Consider the following 18,619-nt stretch of genomic DNA (forward strand, 5'->3'; position numbering starts at 1 on the left):
TATTACGGGGCTTACATTTGTTTGATCTACGCATGGGCTAAACCAGTATAAGACATAGCAGTTTAGAATAAACTTACAACACGCCTATTTTCTACACATTTTATATTCAATGTAATTAAGTTTTATATTCAAAAAGTTGGTAACAATGCAGGATTTCTGGATTTTTTTTTTTGCGTCGTCGCGAAACCAATGAAATCCGCCAGGGTACGCGCGCGTTCCCACTTGTCCTTCAACATGGCGAATCTCGATTAGTTTCGAAGTAGTGGGAGTTGTCCTCGCCGATCAAATTGTGCCGTGCCGTTCTTCTCTCGGCGTCCGGTCACCGTCGCACCGCCGGTCGACATGACGCTAACGGACGGCTCGTAAGTGACGCGAGCGCTGTGCTGTAATCGCGCCGGTCTGTGTCCGTTGAACGCGGTGGAGTGAGCTGTTGGCGCACGCAGTGTGCGGGCGCCAGTCGAATGCTCGTTTGCGCGTCACGTTGTTGTGCTAGTGCCAAAGTGCACTGTTTCCGGCGCTCGTATCGAAACCTTCGCTCGGTCAAGACGACGCGGACTTGCAGATTATGATGGAGCGTGCGTGTGAAGCGGGTGCTTAATTTTTTTTTCATGTAATTCTATGTTGCGACTTATCGAGAAAACCTTCGGATGTCACCTGAGCTCAGAAAACGTCATCTCGAGCGGTGCTTGTAGCAGCTGACAGTTCGTCAGCGAACGTAGCGACCTTGTTGGGGAGCCCGGATGTCGCGAGCGAAAGCTGACACTCATAGGGCCCGATCTTGCTATATATCCGGCCGGTATTAAGGCGAGCATCGGAATCTGGCCGATTTCGTTAGCCTAGTTTCTGGGCTGGCCTCAACGTGAGAGGCGCACGGCGTATATAGCTTTTTTGCTTTATTTTGTTTTGGTTTACGTGGGAGAGCCGCCTGGAGGGCTTCAGCGTGCCATGAACAGCAGCCGGCGAGGGATGCACGACGTAGGCGCATTTCTTGCGGCGACTGCTCGCATTCGTGAAAGCAGTCCGAGCTGCTTTTACCACCGCGCACGCTAAAAATATGCTGCGCAACCAGTCAGCAAATGCCTGATCGAAGGTATCTCCACTCCGGATGTGCATTTCTCACACTTCTTTACAGGTGCTGGTCGAATCTACGCGTAGTTAGTGCTGTGAACAATGAAAACTGAAAATTTTCATATTGGTCTGGGGCTGGCCTCTGGCGGCTGCTAAGCTCTGAAAATTGCACGTCAAACCGTTTTTCTGCCATCGCAGTTTGATAGAAATAAATTGTACGTTCTAGATTACATGAATGAGCCCTTTAAACATTGCAATGTGCCATTGAATTTTAATTAAGATTCTTTACTTGTTAAATGTTTCGCGTCACTTATTGAATTAAGGTCACAGTTCACTGACGCTGCGTTAGTTGGGGGGGGGGGGGGTTGAATGCATTAACATAGAGATTGAAAGATACCTTCCTTCCATCTTTTCTTGCCCTTGTTAAAAATATTTAAGGCTGACATCCATGAGCCTATGGACCAAAAGCAGCTGAAGAGAGCACTGCTGTGGTCAAACAGTGCAGTTGGCCATATGCATGCCATATGTTCCGAGGTATGAGTATTTGCTTCAGCGGAAAGTTTCATTGAATGTGCAGTTAGAAGAATGACCTTTGCACCATGTAAGCTATTTCCTCTACTGACACGATAACAAGATCAGTCTTGTTTTGTACTTTTGCTGCATTGAATGGGAATAGTCTGCTTTAACCAGGAACAGAATGGAAGAAACTGCCTTTGCTGGCACTTCATCCCAAGTTAAACTCTCACTAATTAATTTGAATTGTGTGGAACATGAGTAATAAAAGACTAATAACCCCTGAAAATCATCATTTTTGTGGCAGTTCTGACAATGCAGATTTCTCTGCTCCACTTGTGGGAAAGAATGAGTGTGCTGGAATGCGGGTGGGTGGTTGGCATTCAAAAACTTATTTGGAACAGAAGAGGTCCTGCTGCTGTTATAGAATATTTTCAGTGCTTTCGCTTGCATGAGAGCACAGTGCCATCACCTGCTCAGGTGTTGTTGCACTTGGGAAAAACATATTCAGCTGGCTTCATATTGCTCTGTTGGCAACAATGTGTGCAAGGTAGCGCAGCTTCACTTTGTGCCGTGCTTTAATTCCACAAGAAACGTAGGTATCTCTTTGTTGCTTAGGTTTTTCTTTTTCATTTTTAAATTTATTTTGCAGCATGAGCTTGTCATTTGCAAAGCTGCACAGTATTTCAGAGTACACACAACGCCAAGGACTGCTTTGCCTTAGCCATTTGTGTTGCATAGGCCCTGTTCTTTTGGCATGCTAGTGCAATCTGTGCTCCCAAGTGATCATATGGAGAAAATGCCAGATGACGAAACACAAAAAACAAACACGGTTTTTTAGTTTGGCATGCCGTCATGAAATCATGCTTACAAAGTGGTACCCCCTTTTTTTCTTTCGCTGTTTCGTAAGTATGAATATGTATCAACATTTCAAACATATCGTTCCCATCCTCTGTTGACACGCACCTTCTAGTGTTTTGTGTAAACTTCAGTTCACTGACCTCCTTCATTTGACTTCTTGCCTTTCAGCCGCAAGCGTCCTCGCTCCTGCGAAGATGAGAGCTGCGAGTTTATGCCCATCTCAAAGAAGATCAACAACCTCAGGATACAGTACGCATGTTTTGCCCCTTTGTTCACTTTCTTGTGTGGTGTGGTAGCTTTTTTATAAGAGCGTTAGCTCTTACTCATCATGTTTCGAGATTTTGTGGGGTCTGCTACCACCCTGAGATCACAGCGCCATCTGTGGCAGCAACTAGAAAACAGCAGATCTTACATTGAGACTTGTAGTGCCATCTGCAATGTGTGCATTCGTTCCACTATCTATACTCCGACAACAAAGGGCACAATCCGGGGACAGTTTTGTACCAAATTTGGTAGGCAAATAAAACCCTATGGGTTGTGGTATACAAATAAAACCACAATTGAATAATAGGTAAACATTGTATACATACAATTACTAATTGAAGCATTACCATATTTCACCGCAAGACGAAATTCTAGGCCCACCTTGACCCCCCAAACGAAGCAAATTCTATTTGGGACGTAATCGAGGGGCCCCTCGTTTAACTTTACAACGGGTAGACGTGCGTCGTAGTTTATCTGATAGATGGCGCTAGGCGTCGATCGCTCCACTATGTGGAAAAGTTATGTTACTTTTCCTAACCGCTCTGGGTTTTGTTCTCTGGCCCCGCTGAATGCGGAAAGACTTTTGTTTTATGCATGGCCAATAAAGATAACGCTTGTTACTTCTTCCAGACAGTGGTGGCCTTTTTTTTTTTTACAAAACTGCATGCACCTAGGTTTATGTGAAAAACACTGTTTGCTCTCACCATTGTTACTGCTTGCTTGTATCCATCCCTGCTTTATTCAAAATGTGCGTAGCATTTTATGTGTGGAGTAACTGGTGCAGTGCTGTGCTCAACTCAAATCTGTAGTTACATGTAGGAAAGCAGTATGAAAACCCGGTCAAGATGACTTTGACACAAACGCCGACAGTTGTCTTGTCTGGGTTTTTAATGCAACAGCATTACTTGGCCCATAGTGCGAAACCCCTGCCATCATCAGGTTGCGGAAACACAGCACACAAATGACATCATCATCCCTTTTGGAGCAATAGGTCACTGGCATCCCCACCACCACATACCTGTTATGTGCCTTTCCTTTCTTCGAGCTGGGTGCATTTGTGGTGTCCACTGACACAGGGAGCCAGTTATACGCCTTTCCTTTCCTCAAAATCAGCTGATCTCAATTTTTAGGTAGGGGCCACCGCCTACTCACAAAGCAGTTGAGGTGTCCACTGACACAGGGAGCCAGTTATGCACCTTCTCTTTCCTCGAAATCAAGGAAGTCTAAACCTTCCCACAGGTTTTGGGAAAAGGAAAGGCATTACACTGCCTGTTGCTGTGATCATTTAGCCAGGTCAATATATCTGACAGAAGGAGATGCACTCCTTAGTCAAGCCAATCTAAGGGTTTTTGGGTGCACTGCCTAACATCACCTGATGTTGAAATAAAGGCTGCCTCAATTTGTAGGTGGATCCCACTGCCTACTCACAGGGCAGTTGAGGCGTCCACTGACACACTTGCACATTATAAGAATTTCTTAGGTGCCTCCATAATTTTTTGTACTATTTGCCTTCACATTAGACCACTGATCAACTAGCCTGCTAAAACACACTCTTAGAGTTTGTACACCTGTGGGGTTTGCCTGTGTGTTGATCACTTTTCAACTTGTTTAGTTTTGAGTTTTAATTTCCTTGCTTGATTGATAAATGTGTTGGTTATATTGACCAGCTTAGTTAGCAGTAGAACTGCACATTTTTACATGACAGAGTTGGCAATGACCAAAAATATACTAGCTGCATTCAGGATGCACTCTGATAGAAGGGGGGCTAGTTGAACATAGGTGTTTTCCTCAAACAATCGCTACTGCAGCTAAAAGGGAAAACCTAACCCATTAAATTCACTTGATTTGAATAAAAAACTGAGTCATGGTTAAGACAGCAAGTAATTTAACAGTCTGTTGACTCTAAATAAGTAGCTGTACTCTGAATATGAGATTTTGACTAAAATCGTGGCCATCCATGTTGTCACTGGAGTGGGAGAGAATGTGGAAAGTCTGTACTATGTTACTTGTCGTTGTTCGTTACTGTGATCAATCAATCATATCAATATATCTGACGATATTAATCTCCTGTCTGACCTAATGAACAGCATGGGTTCATCACAGTTTTGCCAGGTCTACTGGGTTCATCAGTAGGCCTGCGAATTGTCTTTTGTCTGTAAAAAAGAAAAAACTGCCAGTTTTCTCTTTTCTCTTCTGAACGGTGCATAAATTCTAGTATGATGATATTTTTCTCATCCAGTGTATTGTAATCTCAAATTGCAGGATACAAACAACCATAAAATACAGAGATGAGTGTGCCAGTGTTGTAAACTAATATAGCATTTGACCGAAAGTCAGCATGAAAGCCCAGGGGCGTATACTGCATTTTAAATACTGTTCCCACACTGAAAAAAAGAACTGGCTTGTGGGTGCAAGTGTGTCTAATTTGAATTCCTGCTGCACTTATTGTCTGGTAATTGAATGACTTTGGGATCCATATTTAAGAAAAATCAGTGCACAAAAATGGGACGAAGAAAAAGTGAGACTCACAGCGCTGAATTCGCAGCTGACCTTTATTCATTGAAGTGCCAAGAAAGGAAACATTGCACAACAGCTGCGCCATGTCACAGAAGCAGGCAAAGAAAGATGCACTCCACCCAAATTCGCATGCTGCGGACAACCAACCCAGAAGGATAGACTACGGCGAGATGGCTTAATGATTACAAGAAAGATTTGTCGAAGAAACTAATCTCTCAAGTGGAGTGCGAGCGAAGGCTTGCTATCTTGAGAAAGACCAACCTTAGAGATATGATATGCCCCGACAAGCTCATGCCCACGCTGAGTGCGATGCTTGAACAGCATGGTTGTGCCCTTAGACCGGGGAGTACAGCCTTGACATGGAGGCACAATTAATCGCTAGATTTGCACCGGTTTTTCTTCAGTATGGGTCCATACCGACTAGTCCAGCTCACCATTCTTCTACTGACCTTGACATGGCTCACAATGATCTGAACTGTGCCAAACATTGGCTGCCTCTTCCCTCCCCACCAAATCAATTTGATTTCATTTTCATGGTGCTTTCTGAGAAGCTGGACATCCCCAGACCGTGTTGAAATTTATATCCACACCTAATACTTCAGCACTTGAAATTGCATGAATCATCCCATGTTGCGCAGATGTGTGGTCTTTCTCAAAAGTTTAGATCCTAGGAGGTTTACTTATGAGCCATGCTTTGTGGGGCTCATTGTATATTGCCAATGCTCAAAATGTCTTGAATGCGAGCAGAACTCTCCTTCTCACTCCTCCAAAAGTTAGGACTTCACAGATGTTATAAAAGACCCGCTACAAAGCTTATAAGAAGCATGTCCCTTGGGCTCTTTCCTCTCGACAAAGGCTACAGTACATGCACTTCACGTGCTTCTGGGTGTCCTTGCCGTCACAGATGTGCTATCTACCGTTCTTACGTGGCAGTACTTGTGAAGATTTGTAGTGTGCCATAAAGCTGAGTACGGCCGCCTTAGAAACTTGTGCTTCATTGTAACTTTCTTTCATACACTCTGGAAGAATATTATGTACCTCAAGTCTTCTTATATTTGTTTAAGGCAGTGATCTCATATTTTTATCTCAGTTTAACACATTCATGGTGGCAGAGATTTTCGGAGCCCTAATCCTTGTGCGCTGTGACCCTTCAGTGGGCCATACTTGGTTGCGGCATGACCCACCAATGAGCCACTGGCGGCACCAGCTTCTTTGAGCCGCTAACAGATGGCAGTAGCGACCTTGCATGTGGGCTTTTTTGCGGGCTCCCATGGCTCTCATGGGGCGCCACACTCCTCGACATGCGACATGACTCATTGGTGACCCACTGTCGAGTGAGTATGTTAAAGAGGAAAAGTAACACTTATGCTAGAGTTTCTCAAAGCAGTTATTGAAGGTTATTTGTCAGTTCAGTCTAGCAGCTGTGGAGGCATTCTAAAGTGGCTAGCCTAGAGGGCAAGTCAGTTCCTCCTTGAATCAATGCCTACTGCGTCAGAGGTCCGACTGCGCACTCGGCCCTCTGCTGTTGTCCCCTCTCCAAAATGGGTAGAAGCGTTGTCCTCGCTCATGTCTGCAACACTAGAGTACTCGCTAGCAGACGCTTCTAACAGCTTTCCACTCATCTGTGTCTTCTGTCTTTTTCTGTGTGTCTTCTGTTGCCAGGAGTATTTGCAGATGTCATAAAAAACAGTGTGCATCAATGGTGTTCATTTAGGGGACAGTGAGAACAACTCCATTCTATTATTGTTCTCAGTAAAAAATGATGTTCTGGACATTTTTATTTATGTTGACATTGGTCCGGTAGCAAGAGAGGAATTTATTGGCAAAAAAATTGAGTTAAAAATTCTGAGGGCCCTTAAGTCTGCTTACGTGGAGGAATGCAAAAGCATGTGCTATAATGGCAGCCGCATTGGTTCGCCACCTCCGCGTTTAGTCATTGTATCAGTTTTTTTCCTTAATTGATCACATTAATTAATCACAATCATTCTGATTACATCCTTGTTTCACCTCAGTCACACATTTTGGTTTTTCAAATTTGGCGCCAGTGCTGCTTTCCCGTGCACCTAACTATATTCCCGTCCAGCCTGCTCGGCCGCCCGACGACTTTTGCTTCTAATTAATTAATTACTCTATGTCAATCTTTTTGAATAATTATCACTCATCAAACACATTTCAATTCATTTCAAACTTTATTTTCACTCCTTTGCCTATTTTTGCACTATTTTGCTGTCCACAGTTGTTTTCCCGTCCACTCACTATATCGACGTCCGAGTTATTTTGACGGTTTTTTGACATTTTTTCTCTTTAATTAATCATCCTATCAACAGAAAATTTTGTCACACATCACCCTCACATCATCCTCTATCGATTACAATCATTCGTTTGATCTTGACTCTTCTGAGAACGACACAACGGCTGCCGACACATTTTACGGGCACACACTCGCCGACATAGCCAAGTAATGCTTTCGCATTAATAATCTTCCTGCCAGTCGATTCAACTTCTTGACGCTGTTTTTGAGGTGATGGCGGTATAGTGTCGCCCCTGGGATCCACGTGAAAAAATGTTTCATTTGCGAAATCGACCTTTGATGGCGACACGTGTATTTGTTTTTTTATTATTATTGCTCTTTTCTAGCTCATAATAGCTTCATTTTCAGTGAGAGCACACAACCTTTTTGCGATTAGAATGTGGTGCCCCATTTGTTCAGGCCAACTTCTCTTCTCCCTCAGTGACCCTTTAATAATACACAGTGCTAAAAGATATGGCTTATAGGCTGGAGGGGGGTGATAGAGATGTAGTACCACCATGCAGCCACCCAGTGAAGCAGACTCGCAGTTGCACTATATCGGGGATGGCTGGGACACTGCATGAGCTGAAAGAACTCGAGACAGCACTGGGCAAGCGCCAGCTGCCTGCTGCTGTTGCTCAATCGCCAACATATGTCCCAACCCATGAAGTCACGAGTGTGCTGGGTTGGAGCAAAATGTTAGGACAGCTGGGCATGTTGGGAGCACATTTATTCTTTATTTATTTATTCCCGCTGTATTTTAATAGCACTCGCCAGACAGCAGACATTCTCTCTCTGGGAACAAAATCAGAAGGCTTATCGCTATTGCACATGGCCAATGATGAGGGGTGGGGGGGGGGTGGGGGGGGGGGGGAAGCAAGCTTAGAGGGAGATAAGAAAAAAGTCAGTGGGCTGACTTTCATTAAATTGATAGGCAGCTGAAATTTCAGTAGGCATGGCAAAAACTTGCTGTGCCTTATAGTGCTTTCCAAAAATAAGGCACAGTTTGTATTTTAGAAAGTGAGGCGACTCGCAAATTGTTAAAACAAAAATAAAAAGTTAGGACACTGTGGGATGTTTCAGCTCGCTTCCTTGTCACAAAGGAATGTGCATGTGTCACTAGGGATGAGGCAGAGTGAATTTTCACCCATTTCTGCACACCTCTGTGAAAACACAAAGGTAGGTTAGCTGCTCACACTAACAGAGCAGAGGAAGCCACTTTTAGTCGAGGAGAAAGGTCGACTACTGGAAATGATCAACTGCTGTGCAGGGAGGCAATTTTTTTTTTCACCTTTAGGAAGAAGGGGTGCATTCCTAGGTAGTACCTTCATTAAGTGCCTTGGAAAAACCACAGGGCATGGTGGCACCCGCCACGATCTCGTTTCAGTAGGCATGCTCCTATCCATCTATACATGAATAGCCACCTGGATTAATTGCACGGATTAATGGAGCTTCCCGAAAATCAGACCCACTACAAGTCACATGCACATTTTTAAACTCTGTGCTCCTACTCATTTCAAGTAAAGTTTTTCTAAAGTGCTGGTCATTTCTGTTTACTTTCTTCTGAGTTTCTTCTTTGGTTAGAGATTGCAACACTGATATCGCTTTCCGGGTGCGGCATTCAAATTTGACATTGTGGCACACGTTTATTCACAGAGCGAATTTGTGGTTGACGCAGACATTTATGCATCCTTTGTGACATTTGAAATGCTTTCGGGCAAAGCTTGTCGGGTTTGAACCCACCTGCTTTGGAGCCTTTTAAGAACACAGTCTCGTAGCGTCTGGTGCACGAGCCTCTACTGCGGGAGCTCATGACCGTGCTCTCACCCGTTGTCAAATAGCAAAGCAAAGAAAGGCATGCACAGCTGACCGTTCAAAGGAATTTCCAATTTCGAGGCCCAGCACCTTGCTCATCCAGCGATAGGCCCACCAGCCGTAACCCGCTACGATGGCACAGTGACTTTGGTGTTCAGCTGCCATGCCCAAGGACATGTCGTCAAGTCCTGGCTGCAGCGGCTATGTTTTAGTGGAGGCAAAATGCACGAGACACCCGCGTGCTGTGCAGTGGCACTGTCATTGCCACCATCAGCCTAACGACGCCCTCTGCAGGACAAAGGCCTCTCTCATATCCCTTCATTTGGCCCTGGCCTTCACCTGCTGCTGCCATCTTATCCCCACAAAAAGTGTCATCCCTCACTCTCTGATGCCCTCTGCTACACTTTGCCTTCTCTTGCCTGTGCTGTGCGATGTCAGTGCTTGTTAGAGGACCCCAAGTGGTCTAGTCTGGAGGATTCCACTGCTACTTCTCTTATAGCCCATGCGTTACAGCAGGACGTTAAACTCTGCGTGGGACTGCTGACTACTACTCCTAGATGAGTGATTAGTGGCTGACAGAAGTGCTCAGGCCTTGCAGCAGAAAAGGTATTAGTGATTGTGAGTGCATAATTCAGTGCATACAGTGCATGTGGTTTGAGCCATATTAGGCTTTGTTTTACTTGTGGCTGTGACATTCATTTGTGCACTTTGTTCAATGTGGTAGTATGTACAGTGTGTTGTTAACGCCATCTTTTTTCTTTTATTTCCTTCCCAAACAGAGCCAGCTCCAATGAAACAGTGGACGATGATGTAAGTTGATGCTGTTTGTTGTTGCTACTACAGATGTTGCAGTGGGCGCAATCAGTTTTTGGTAGGATTGCGAGAATGCACTATGTATCTGTCTGAAGGCAGGTGACACTTTTTTCATTGGTGTGTTTAGGGGTTACGCAGTGTAAACAAAGAAATAGTTCTTCTCATTTCCAGTCTTGCTGGATGTGAAGAAACAAGCACTCATCCAGGTCACTGAAGAACAAATTTCTTGCTGTGCGCTAAAAAATCCAGCAACGAAAGAATGTTTTTTTTTTTTTTTTCGCGTCACTTGTAAAAGCCGGAGTTTCGCAGTCAAGTAGTCAGTGCAAAATTATCCACATGCAGTGCCATTGGTTGGACAAAGCCCCTTAATTCAGCAGTCCTCAGCTAGGATGATGTAATTATTTTATTCTAGTCGTGTCCCGTTCCACACTTTGTATCGGATCTAGTGCTGGCAGGGTCTTGTTAGCACTGTGGCAGAGCAATCACTATTGAAGATGCTAAGAACAAAAAGGAAGGTCTCCACAGTATTTGCGACTGGTAGCCTGTGACTTTCTTGCCACACAGTCTATGTCCTTGCCTCTTAAGCGCAGGAACTGTCCTCTCCACTGTCGCATCATTCATGGCATTTCATATGCTGGGAGTAATGCTTATATCATGCTTTGGAACGCCTTGTGAGAGAAGCATGCTGGGTGCCTTCTCGTGCGCAACGATTTGTGTAGGGTGCTGCTTGCCATTTCTGCTCAATCTTTTTTTTTTTTCATTTAAATAGTTTGCGGAAGCCTTATGAAAGACATGAAGTCTGGTTTGCCATAGAAAACACTAATAATAATTGTTTTTAACTGGAACGTGCAAAAATTTTACAAAGTGTCGCAATGGTCGAAAATCGTAACTTCAAGCTGTCATGATTTGTCTAATGAGTATTTGAGGGATCAGAAGATCCATGTTTCTTAATTACAGAGATGCAAGTGGTGCTACGAACACAGGAAAACATAGTACAGCAATCAAACCCTGTCTGTGTGAAAATGATATTTGAGAACTCTTTTTCATTGTGAAGAAAAGGGTATAGAAGAGAAACAGCCGTGGTGAATGTCACACGAAATGTACATTCATTTTCTCAGACTCACTCATGCTTCACTTTGAAGTATGAATTTTATTTCAAAAACACAGAGAACAATAGAAGTATATGTCCTACTGCAGAAAGAGGTCCCAGAGTATTGCTACTGCAGAGGCGTCTCTAATATCAAAATGTGCGAACTAATAAAAAGCTGACAAGTGGCAATTATGAGGAGAGGGATAATGCGCTTTCACGCTAAGCCCTCCCTGTTACTTTGCCCAGTTGTCCATGGTGGGGCCAGTAAGGGCACTTCAATCACTCTTCGTTGCTGCTATGTCATTGCATTGCTGTGTCATTGTCTCATTTCCGTCCCTGCCTTGGTGGTTTGTGGCATGACTGATAGAGGTGCTGTGGTTATGCAAGGACATACCCGATACAAAACTCTGAAGTCCATATGGCTGGCACTGCAGTAAATGCAATTTTGAGAGGAGAGGTGATAAAATTTTAGAAGGTATAATTAACCATGCATGTATATTTAACATCCTTGACCCTAACCCTTCTAGTCTTGATATTCCGTGTAAGTTGCCCCCTTTGTGTTTGTTTATGCTCCAGTAGTTCAAAATTTAATGCAGTGCCCAAGGCCCCCAGCTTTATGCAGGTAAAATAGTAGTGCACCCTTTGGACATCTGTTAAGAGATAATTATGCAATAATGTGTGCAGTACAGATATGCACTAGTTTAAAAACGAACCATTCTGTTTTTTCATGCTATGTTTGCCATAACGTGGAAGATGCTTAGTGGTATAGATTCTTGAGATATGCTTGTAGATAGCACACACACTTACCTGATTTTGCAAATTGCCATTTTCACCCGTTGCTTTTGGACAGACAAGCTCTTCGGGTGGTTCCTGCCCTGACCGCACTCCGCTGGTGCCCGTGGTCACCAACGGCATTGACAACCCACACTATGGTGTCATCAATCGGCTTCTCTACGAGGCACACATGCAGAGGCAGCAGCGGATGCTCAACACCTCTCGGCACCTGCCAGAGCACTGTCCAGGACCAAGCCAGCTGTGATGGTGACTGCACCTTCCAGGACATCATCAAATGCTCGACATTGACATGTTTCCTCGCAGCTGAGACGGCAGCGTTTTTTCTGTGTCTACTTTGTCACGAACTGTGCTCTACCAAAAGGCACAAGCAGAAGTGGATCGTGGTGTGTGATGTGGACAAAGCCTGCTTGCGCACGCAAGTCGCTTGTTTGTGTCAGGAACATCTCCACATTGTTCCTGTCGCAGCGGTGGAAAAAGTTGAAGCGACCTTTGTCATAGCTGTGACAATAGCAAAGACAGTTCTAAAACAAGCAGTCGCCTTGTGTATGCGTGCTAGACGCAGCAGCGTCTGGCTGGTGTGGTGCTTGCCTTGTTTCGAAGGCAGGGCTCCGGATGGTTCTGCACCTGCCGTCGATTACCTGCGACTCTCTCAGGTGTTTTCTTCTCGTGGCCATCCATTGAAGCAGTTGTACCTTGCAACAACTCGTGATATTCCTTGCAGGAACGAAAAGAATTCTGCTGTGGTTATAAGGCCCGTCAGGGATTGCGTTACGCTGCAGTGGCAACAATTCCTCACGTTTCTGCCATGACTCTAGCCGCATTCTATGTGCAGTTTGTATGAACAAGCTGGCACTAAAGTGTAGCACTGAATCTTCTGTGCTAGGGCCAAGTTTGGATGTATCAACCTTGTGTTAGTGCTGTGGCGTCATATGGGTCTTTGTGATTTCAGCTAGCAATCTGCAAGTGGCGTGTAGTGTGCCGTGGCTTTTTTAGCCAGTCTTCTCCTTTTTAGCCACGTCTTCTCCTTCGGCTGATCTGTGGTTATTGTTAGAACCAAGTGTGATCGCCAGTGGAGAAATGCTGCCTTGTCTTCTGGCATCCGTTGTTGTGCACGTGGGTTTCTCCACGTGTGCTGCATGACTGCGGTGGAATTTGCAGAGTGGAATTGATGCGAGAAAAAAGTGCACTAAGATGTGTATCAATGTGCCACGCAACACTGTGTAATGTTGAAGCACTCCAGCAGCTATACAAGAACTTCAGCGGTAACTCTCGGCTGTGTATGGCTGATGTGGGTTTTGTATGGTGCCACTTTATGTCGGCACACAGAAATAGTCGGCGAACAATGTTTAGAATATGTGAGGCAGTGGCTCATGGCTGTGTTGAAAGATGTGACAGAGTTGCATTGCATATTGTAACGCATTGCAACGCTATGAGTGCTGCCTTCAAGTCTCTGACTTTGAGATGTGAGCAAATGCAAAACCTTTAGTTTTATGGCAATATGTTTTAGCACCACATGTGTGAACAGAAAGTTAAGGCAGTTCTTTGCTGCTTTGTAAAAAACGACGGTCAAATGGAGATGCTTATCTAAATTTTATTGGGAAGAACCGTCTCTTGCAAATGTTCAGTCCACCAAGCTGTTTGGATTAACAGCACAGTGTACTGTGAACTTTTGCAACAGATGGTACAGCTTCCAAAAGAACTGGTTGTCAATCAGCATTACTCTCCCACACTTTACAGTTAATGTAAGTATACTATTCAGCTGTATAGGCCTGCACACATTCCACAAGTAAATGTTTGTGTCAAGAAATTACATGAAGCCACTACTTCATTATCAAAGTGCTCACTGAAACTATCAATCAGTGAGAAGTGTGGCTCATAGGACATGCTTGGTGTTTTTGCCAATACCTTCATATATTTGATCACATAGGTGTGGTTTTTAGTGTCGTCATGACACTGTTTGAGCACCATTTCCTAAGCTTATGGCAAATCTTCATGCAGCATACTTTTTGGGAGTCTAAACTATTTATTTTTCAGATGGAAAAGCAGATGTTTGTTTAAAGTGTGCACATACATGTGTGGAACTTTGAGCACGTAGTGCTCTTGTGTGTGATATGCTTTAGTGTTAGACACTGCTTTGGATGAAAGCTTAACTAGGGCCTTTTAAAGTGCCCCCACACATTGTGTCAGGACACTTTTGTGAGAGTGCAACATTGCATGCTGTGACAGGACTTTGGGTAACATTTATTTGTCACCTAATACGTGGGCTCCCTGCTGACTCTTGGAATTTGGAAGCAGCAGTTAGCTGTGGCACACCCTGAGAGTGATACGTATGTGTCCACTTGGTACTATAAATCTGGAGCCCGAGTCATCAACCAGGCCAAGTGTGTTGAGGGTACCTGCTGACAGTCGTGTCACAACTGTGACTGCTGAAGTGTCATTGCACAAATGCTGCTTTTTAGAGTATGCGTACAGTTGTACATATACACCTTTAGATTTGTAGCAAGCTTCCCTTGTGTCTTGCCATCTTGTAGAATGTCTTACCAGCTGCAGTGCATGTTTTTCAAGGTGTAGCTTTGAGTGTGCAGGATGGTACCTGTGTGTACGAGCTCAAGGCCTTGTATAATAATTTTCACTGACTTGGCTGACTTTTCCAGCCTGCAAACTCCTTCACGAAGCATGTTGTAAGGAGCCGTCGGTCATGACCAAAATTTTTGTTCACAGAAAAAATTTGCACCTCTGTCGACTGGCTTTTAGTGTCTCATTGCATTATCTTGATAGTTGCTGCACCTGTGCAGTAAAAGCTCGCTAATTCAACTTCCGTTCGGAAATCCGGATAATTCGAACTGCCGGCTTGGTTGCGGCCAAAACCTATGTAAGTCTATGGCATCGGACGCTCGCTAATTCGGATGCTGTATGGGTCCCGCATCGGTTAATTTGAACAGGCTCCATTGACCTCGTCCAGGTACACCCGGTGCGGCAAGAGATAGTCATAATAGCCCTACTTTCAATCCCGGCCGCGGCAGTCTCATTTCGATGGAGACAAAATTCTAGAGGCCTGTGTACTGTGCGATGTCACTGCATGTTAATGAACCCCAGGTGGTCGAAATTTCCAGGGCCCTCCACTACAGCGTCCTTCATAGCCAGAGTCACTTTGGGACGTTAAACACTCATACCGAACCAAACGTAATTGCCCTGCTCAGAACCTGAATTTCATGCTGCATAGTCGCTTACGTGCTTTTTTTTCCCCCTTTTTAGTTTGTGCTTAACGTTTAGGAAGTTCCTTTAGCATTTGTTTTCAATGTTTCAGAATGGTTAGGAAATGAAAGGGCATTGAAACAAATGGCTTATTCACCCAGAATTAAAGGGTTCCTGGAAAAGGTGTTTGAGGTTGTCTATGAAATGCTCGCATTATGTAGAGCACAGGACAACAAATGTTCATGCTTTGTACAAGACCTCAAAAGCGAGCCGATCGTTTATATAATACAATCTTTAAAACTCCCGCTTCCGCGCCTAGCGGCGACCTGCGGTGCTGGGCTTTTGCCCAAATCCATGCTCGTTGCGTCATGTAGCGCTCGTTACGTCAGCAGCAGACTGCTAGCATTGGTTTGCACGCGTCCGCAGATGGCGGACGGCAAGGGCGAGTGCGAGGGGCCGGCGGAGGAGCGCCAACATTTCAGCGTGCGAAAAGTGACGAGAGAAAAGGGAAAGGCACGAAGACGCGGAAATTCAAATTTTGACTTTAGATAACTCAGCCTCCACAAAATGCATCTAAAAAATTCTTGCTGGAGGATATTTGTTAAGTGGCGTCATTTAGCAGCCTGGGCACATTGCTTCTTTTTTGAGACCCCCTTTCACAGCCCTTTTAAATGCAATGGTTCGGTACTGCTATGGAAGCTAATGGCTCTAGCATCTGCTGGGGATGTGCTAATCAGGGGCATAGCCAGGGGGTTGGCTTATGGGGCTTCAGCCCCCCTCGAAATTTTTTCGTACTGTTATGCACCACCGACCAAAACAAAACCACCGGTGCTGGAAATCGTGCTGGATTTTGTCTACAACGTCTTTTTCATGCTTGTAAAAGACATTTGGGTGCGAACATTGCGAACTCGGGCTGGATTGCGTGGGAATTAACGCCCATGCACCTGGAGTCACATAATGCAAGGAGCCCCATCCGAGCACAAAGTTTCAAGAGCATTTCTATGATGAGCAGGCTCTTCGCGACATCTCGCGGCGGAATCTACGGAGCGAATGGATTTCAACTCTGAAACTGTATGGATATAAATTTCTCATAAACTTCGTCCTTTACATAGCGAAGCAGCAAAACTAATGCAAGTAAAAAGATCTGTTCCTTCAGGTCCATAAACGCGTAATTAGGAGAATGTATGACTAGTCAGTAGCCTTTAAAACCACAGAAATTTTAGCCGTTTATTGTAATAGTTAGCATCATGATCAAATTTATCATGCGAATACGAAAATTACGAGTTCATCATTAACCAATCTGACTGATCTTGCTCATTGAAAGCGCAGTCCACACGGCGTTTCCCAACAAACACTCTTGGATATTGGGTAGTTCAACTTGTCGCATCATTTGTGGCTTTCGTTTGACCTTTTCCTTTTTTTTAGCTTTTTAGCTACTTGCTTTTACTTCTGTTTTGAACCAGACCAATACCCTTCATTAATTTTCTGTGCAGACTGATTGCTGCTACTTTGCAGGCAGCGAAAATACACATCTTCGTATTGATTTCTGCATTCCTCCCCTATTATTCTATCCATATGGTGCTGTCATGACCGCAGCATGGCCCAACTACATATCAGGATTTCTGCTATCATAGTTTTATTCTTGCAAGATAGTCTGTCTTTCTATGTGTAAAGGTTACTATCTGTGCTTGCTCAACATTTTTATTTGGCTTCTTTAACTTAGGTATATAGATTTATTAGAGAATATATGTATATTTAAATATCTTCTTTCCATGTTTTCTGTATACATGCAGCGAACCTTATTTCCAGCGACGCTGTTTTGCCGTTTCTAAAGCTGTATCTTGGCATTTGTGATTTTCCATTGTATCTTCGCATTTCTAATGTATACTTTTCAGAACTCCTGCTCTTTATATGTGCTCTCTGTTGCGACTAATTTTGGTGCAATTAGAATACTTGAATGGTCGAAGCTGCAGCCGTGGAATACATTGGAACGAAGGACAGTGTCACTGAGATTTTCTCCTCCTGGGCATTGCTTATGTACAAAATTGTAAAGTTTCTTGAATGACAAAGGTTTGTTAAAAATATTTGTCCTCAACTTGATTATTCATATCAGGGACATGCATTACTTTACTGGTTTCCAAGTGATATAGTTCGAAAATTCATGAGATTTTCTTTACTTACTAAATAGATAAAAAAATGGAAGCATTGATATCAGTTATTTCTGCCACAATTTATGGGACACGAGAATATATTCATTTATATAAAATACGTAATTTACTTGTCTTGACAGTATGTAGCGTTCAAGAATATGTGTGCTGCATCTAATACGCAATATTGTTGGAAATGGCAATGCAGTTATGATTAATGTAATTGATCCCTCTACAAATTCTATAAAGAGGAGGCCGCGCTGCAACCTGAGCCCCTGGCGGAACAAAATTTCTGACTATGCCCCTGGTGCTAATGAATCAGTGCTGGTAGAACCATCAGATTCCCAGCAATAAATTTTCATCTGGGGGGCATGCGTGCGACAGCTGGCGTGACGACGAGCGGGCGTATCCAGGTGCTCACCGGCCGCGTAGTTTCGGTTTCGCTTTTCTAAGCCTCGCTACGGCCCGTAGCGACGGTGTCTTGATCATTTAGCATCAGCCAGCCCACCTAACCCTGCTGAGCATCTTTTCAAAGACTGGTGGAGGCGTCGCTAGTCGTAGAGGAAGGAAAACTCGGGAGAGGCATTCGCTATCCGAGCCGCTCGCCAGAAAAATGTGCCGGAAGTCGCTCGCTTTCGCAAGGTCTACTGGGAGCCTTTGGCCGCCAGCGCAGCCAATAGTAACGCTGGGTGCAGCGGTGTCGTCTGCTGCGCAAGCGCGCTGAGACGGCGGCCAAGCGGGGGGCGGCTTCAAAAAAAATGGCAGTGTTTTAGCTCGGCTATGCCGGGATCTGCGTAGCGAGAGGTACGTTTCCCTGGCTGAGCTTGTGGTCACTGTATGTTTAGCAATGAGAGACATATAGACTCCTTCTCGGCGGCTATATGCGCCGTCTATTACGCTCGGCAGCCTGGCATCTCCGTTTGGCAAGGAGTTCCTCTCTCTGTTCGGGCGTCTCCGCTGCTCTCTTCGCCTTCTGACGCTCATTCTCTCTTTGTTGAGTAGCCAAGTGCCAGGCGACAACTTCACGATCGGAAGAGTTAATCTTCTCTATACCGTCGTTTAGCAGCGGCGGACTCTCCTCTGCATGCATGTCAAACGTTGTGATACCGACGGCCATTACATCTCCGCCTTTTTACGCAATGCTGCGCATGCGACGCGCGGTTCGGGTGATACAGCGGTGAGGCGGCGACGAAGCGCGCGGCGCGCTTGTTCCGACGGTTTAGCGTGCGCGCGGCGACGGCGAAACGCACG

At 44.7% G+C, this 18,619-nt stretch overlaps 1 protein-coding gene across 1 annotated transcript; it reads left to right on the forward strand.

Annotated features, from left to right (window-relative positions):
- The first annotated feature begins 222 nt into the window (after positions 1-222).
- On the forward strand, positions 223-17,227 carry LOC144102041 (uncharacterized). The gene is made up of 4 exons (XM_077635309.1): positions 223-362; positions 2,611-2,691; positions 10,108-10,138; positions 12,082-17,227. The coding sequence occupies exons 1-4, from the start codon at positions 343-345 to the stop codon at positions 12,268-12,270; spliced, it is 321 nt and encodes a 106-aa protein (XP_077491435.1). The 5' UTR covers positions 223-342; the 3' UTR covers positions 12,271-17,227.
- The last annotated feature ends 1,392 nt before the right edge of the window (positions 17,228-18,619 follow it).

This window comes from Amblyomma americanum, chromosome 8 (assembly GCF_052857255.1).
Source record: "Amblyomma americanum isolate KBUSLIRL-KWMA chromosome 8, ASM5285725v1, whole genome shotgun sequence".
Taxonomy (NCBI): Eukaryota; Metazoa; Arthropoda; class Arachnida; order Ixodida; family Ixodidae; genus Amblyomma; species Amblyomma americanum.

Bases quoted from the DNA above. Each gene is read 5' to 3' on its own strand.
- LOC144102041 (XM_077635309.1), top strand. From the start codon at position 343: ATGACGCTAACGGACGGCTC. The intron at 363-2,610 runs GTAAGTGACGCG...CTTGCCTTTCAG, and splicing joins ATGACGCTAACGGACGGCTC to CCGCAAGCGTCCTCGCTCCT. The intron at 10,139-12,081 runs GTAAGTTGATGC...GCTTTTGGACAG, and splicing joins ATGAAACAGTGGACGATGAT to ACAAGCTCTTCGGGTGGTTC.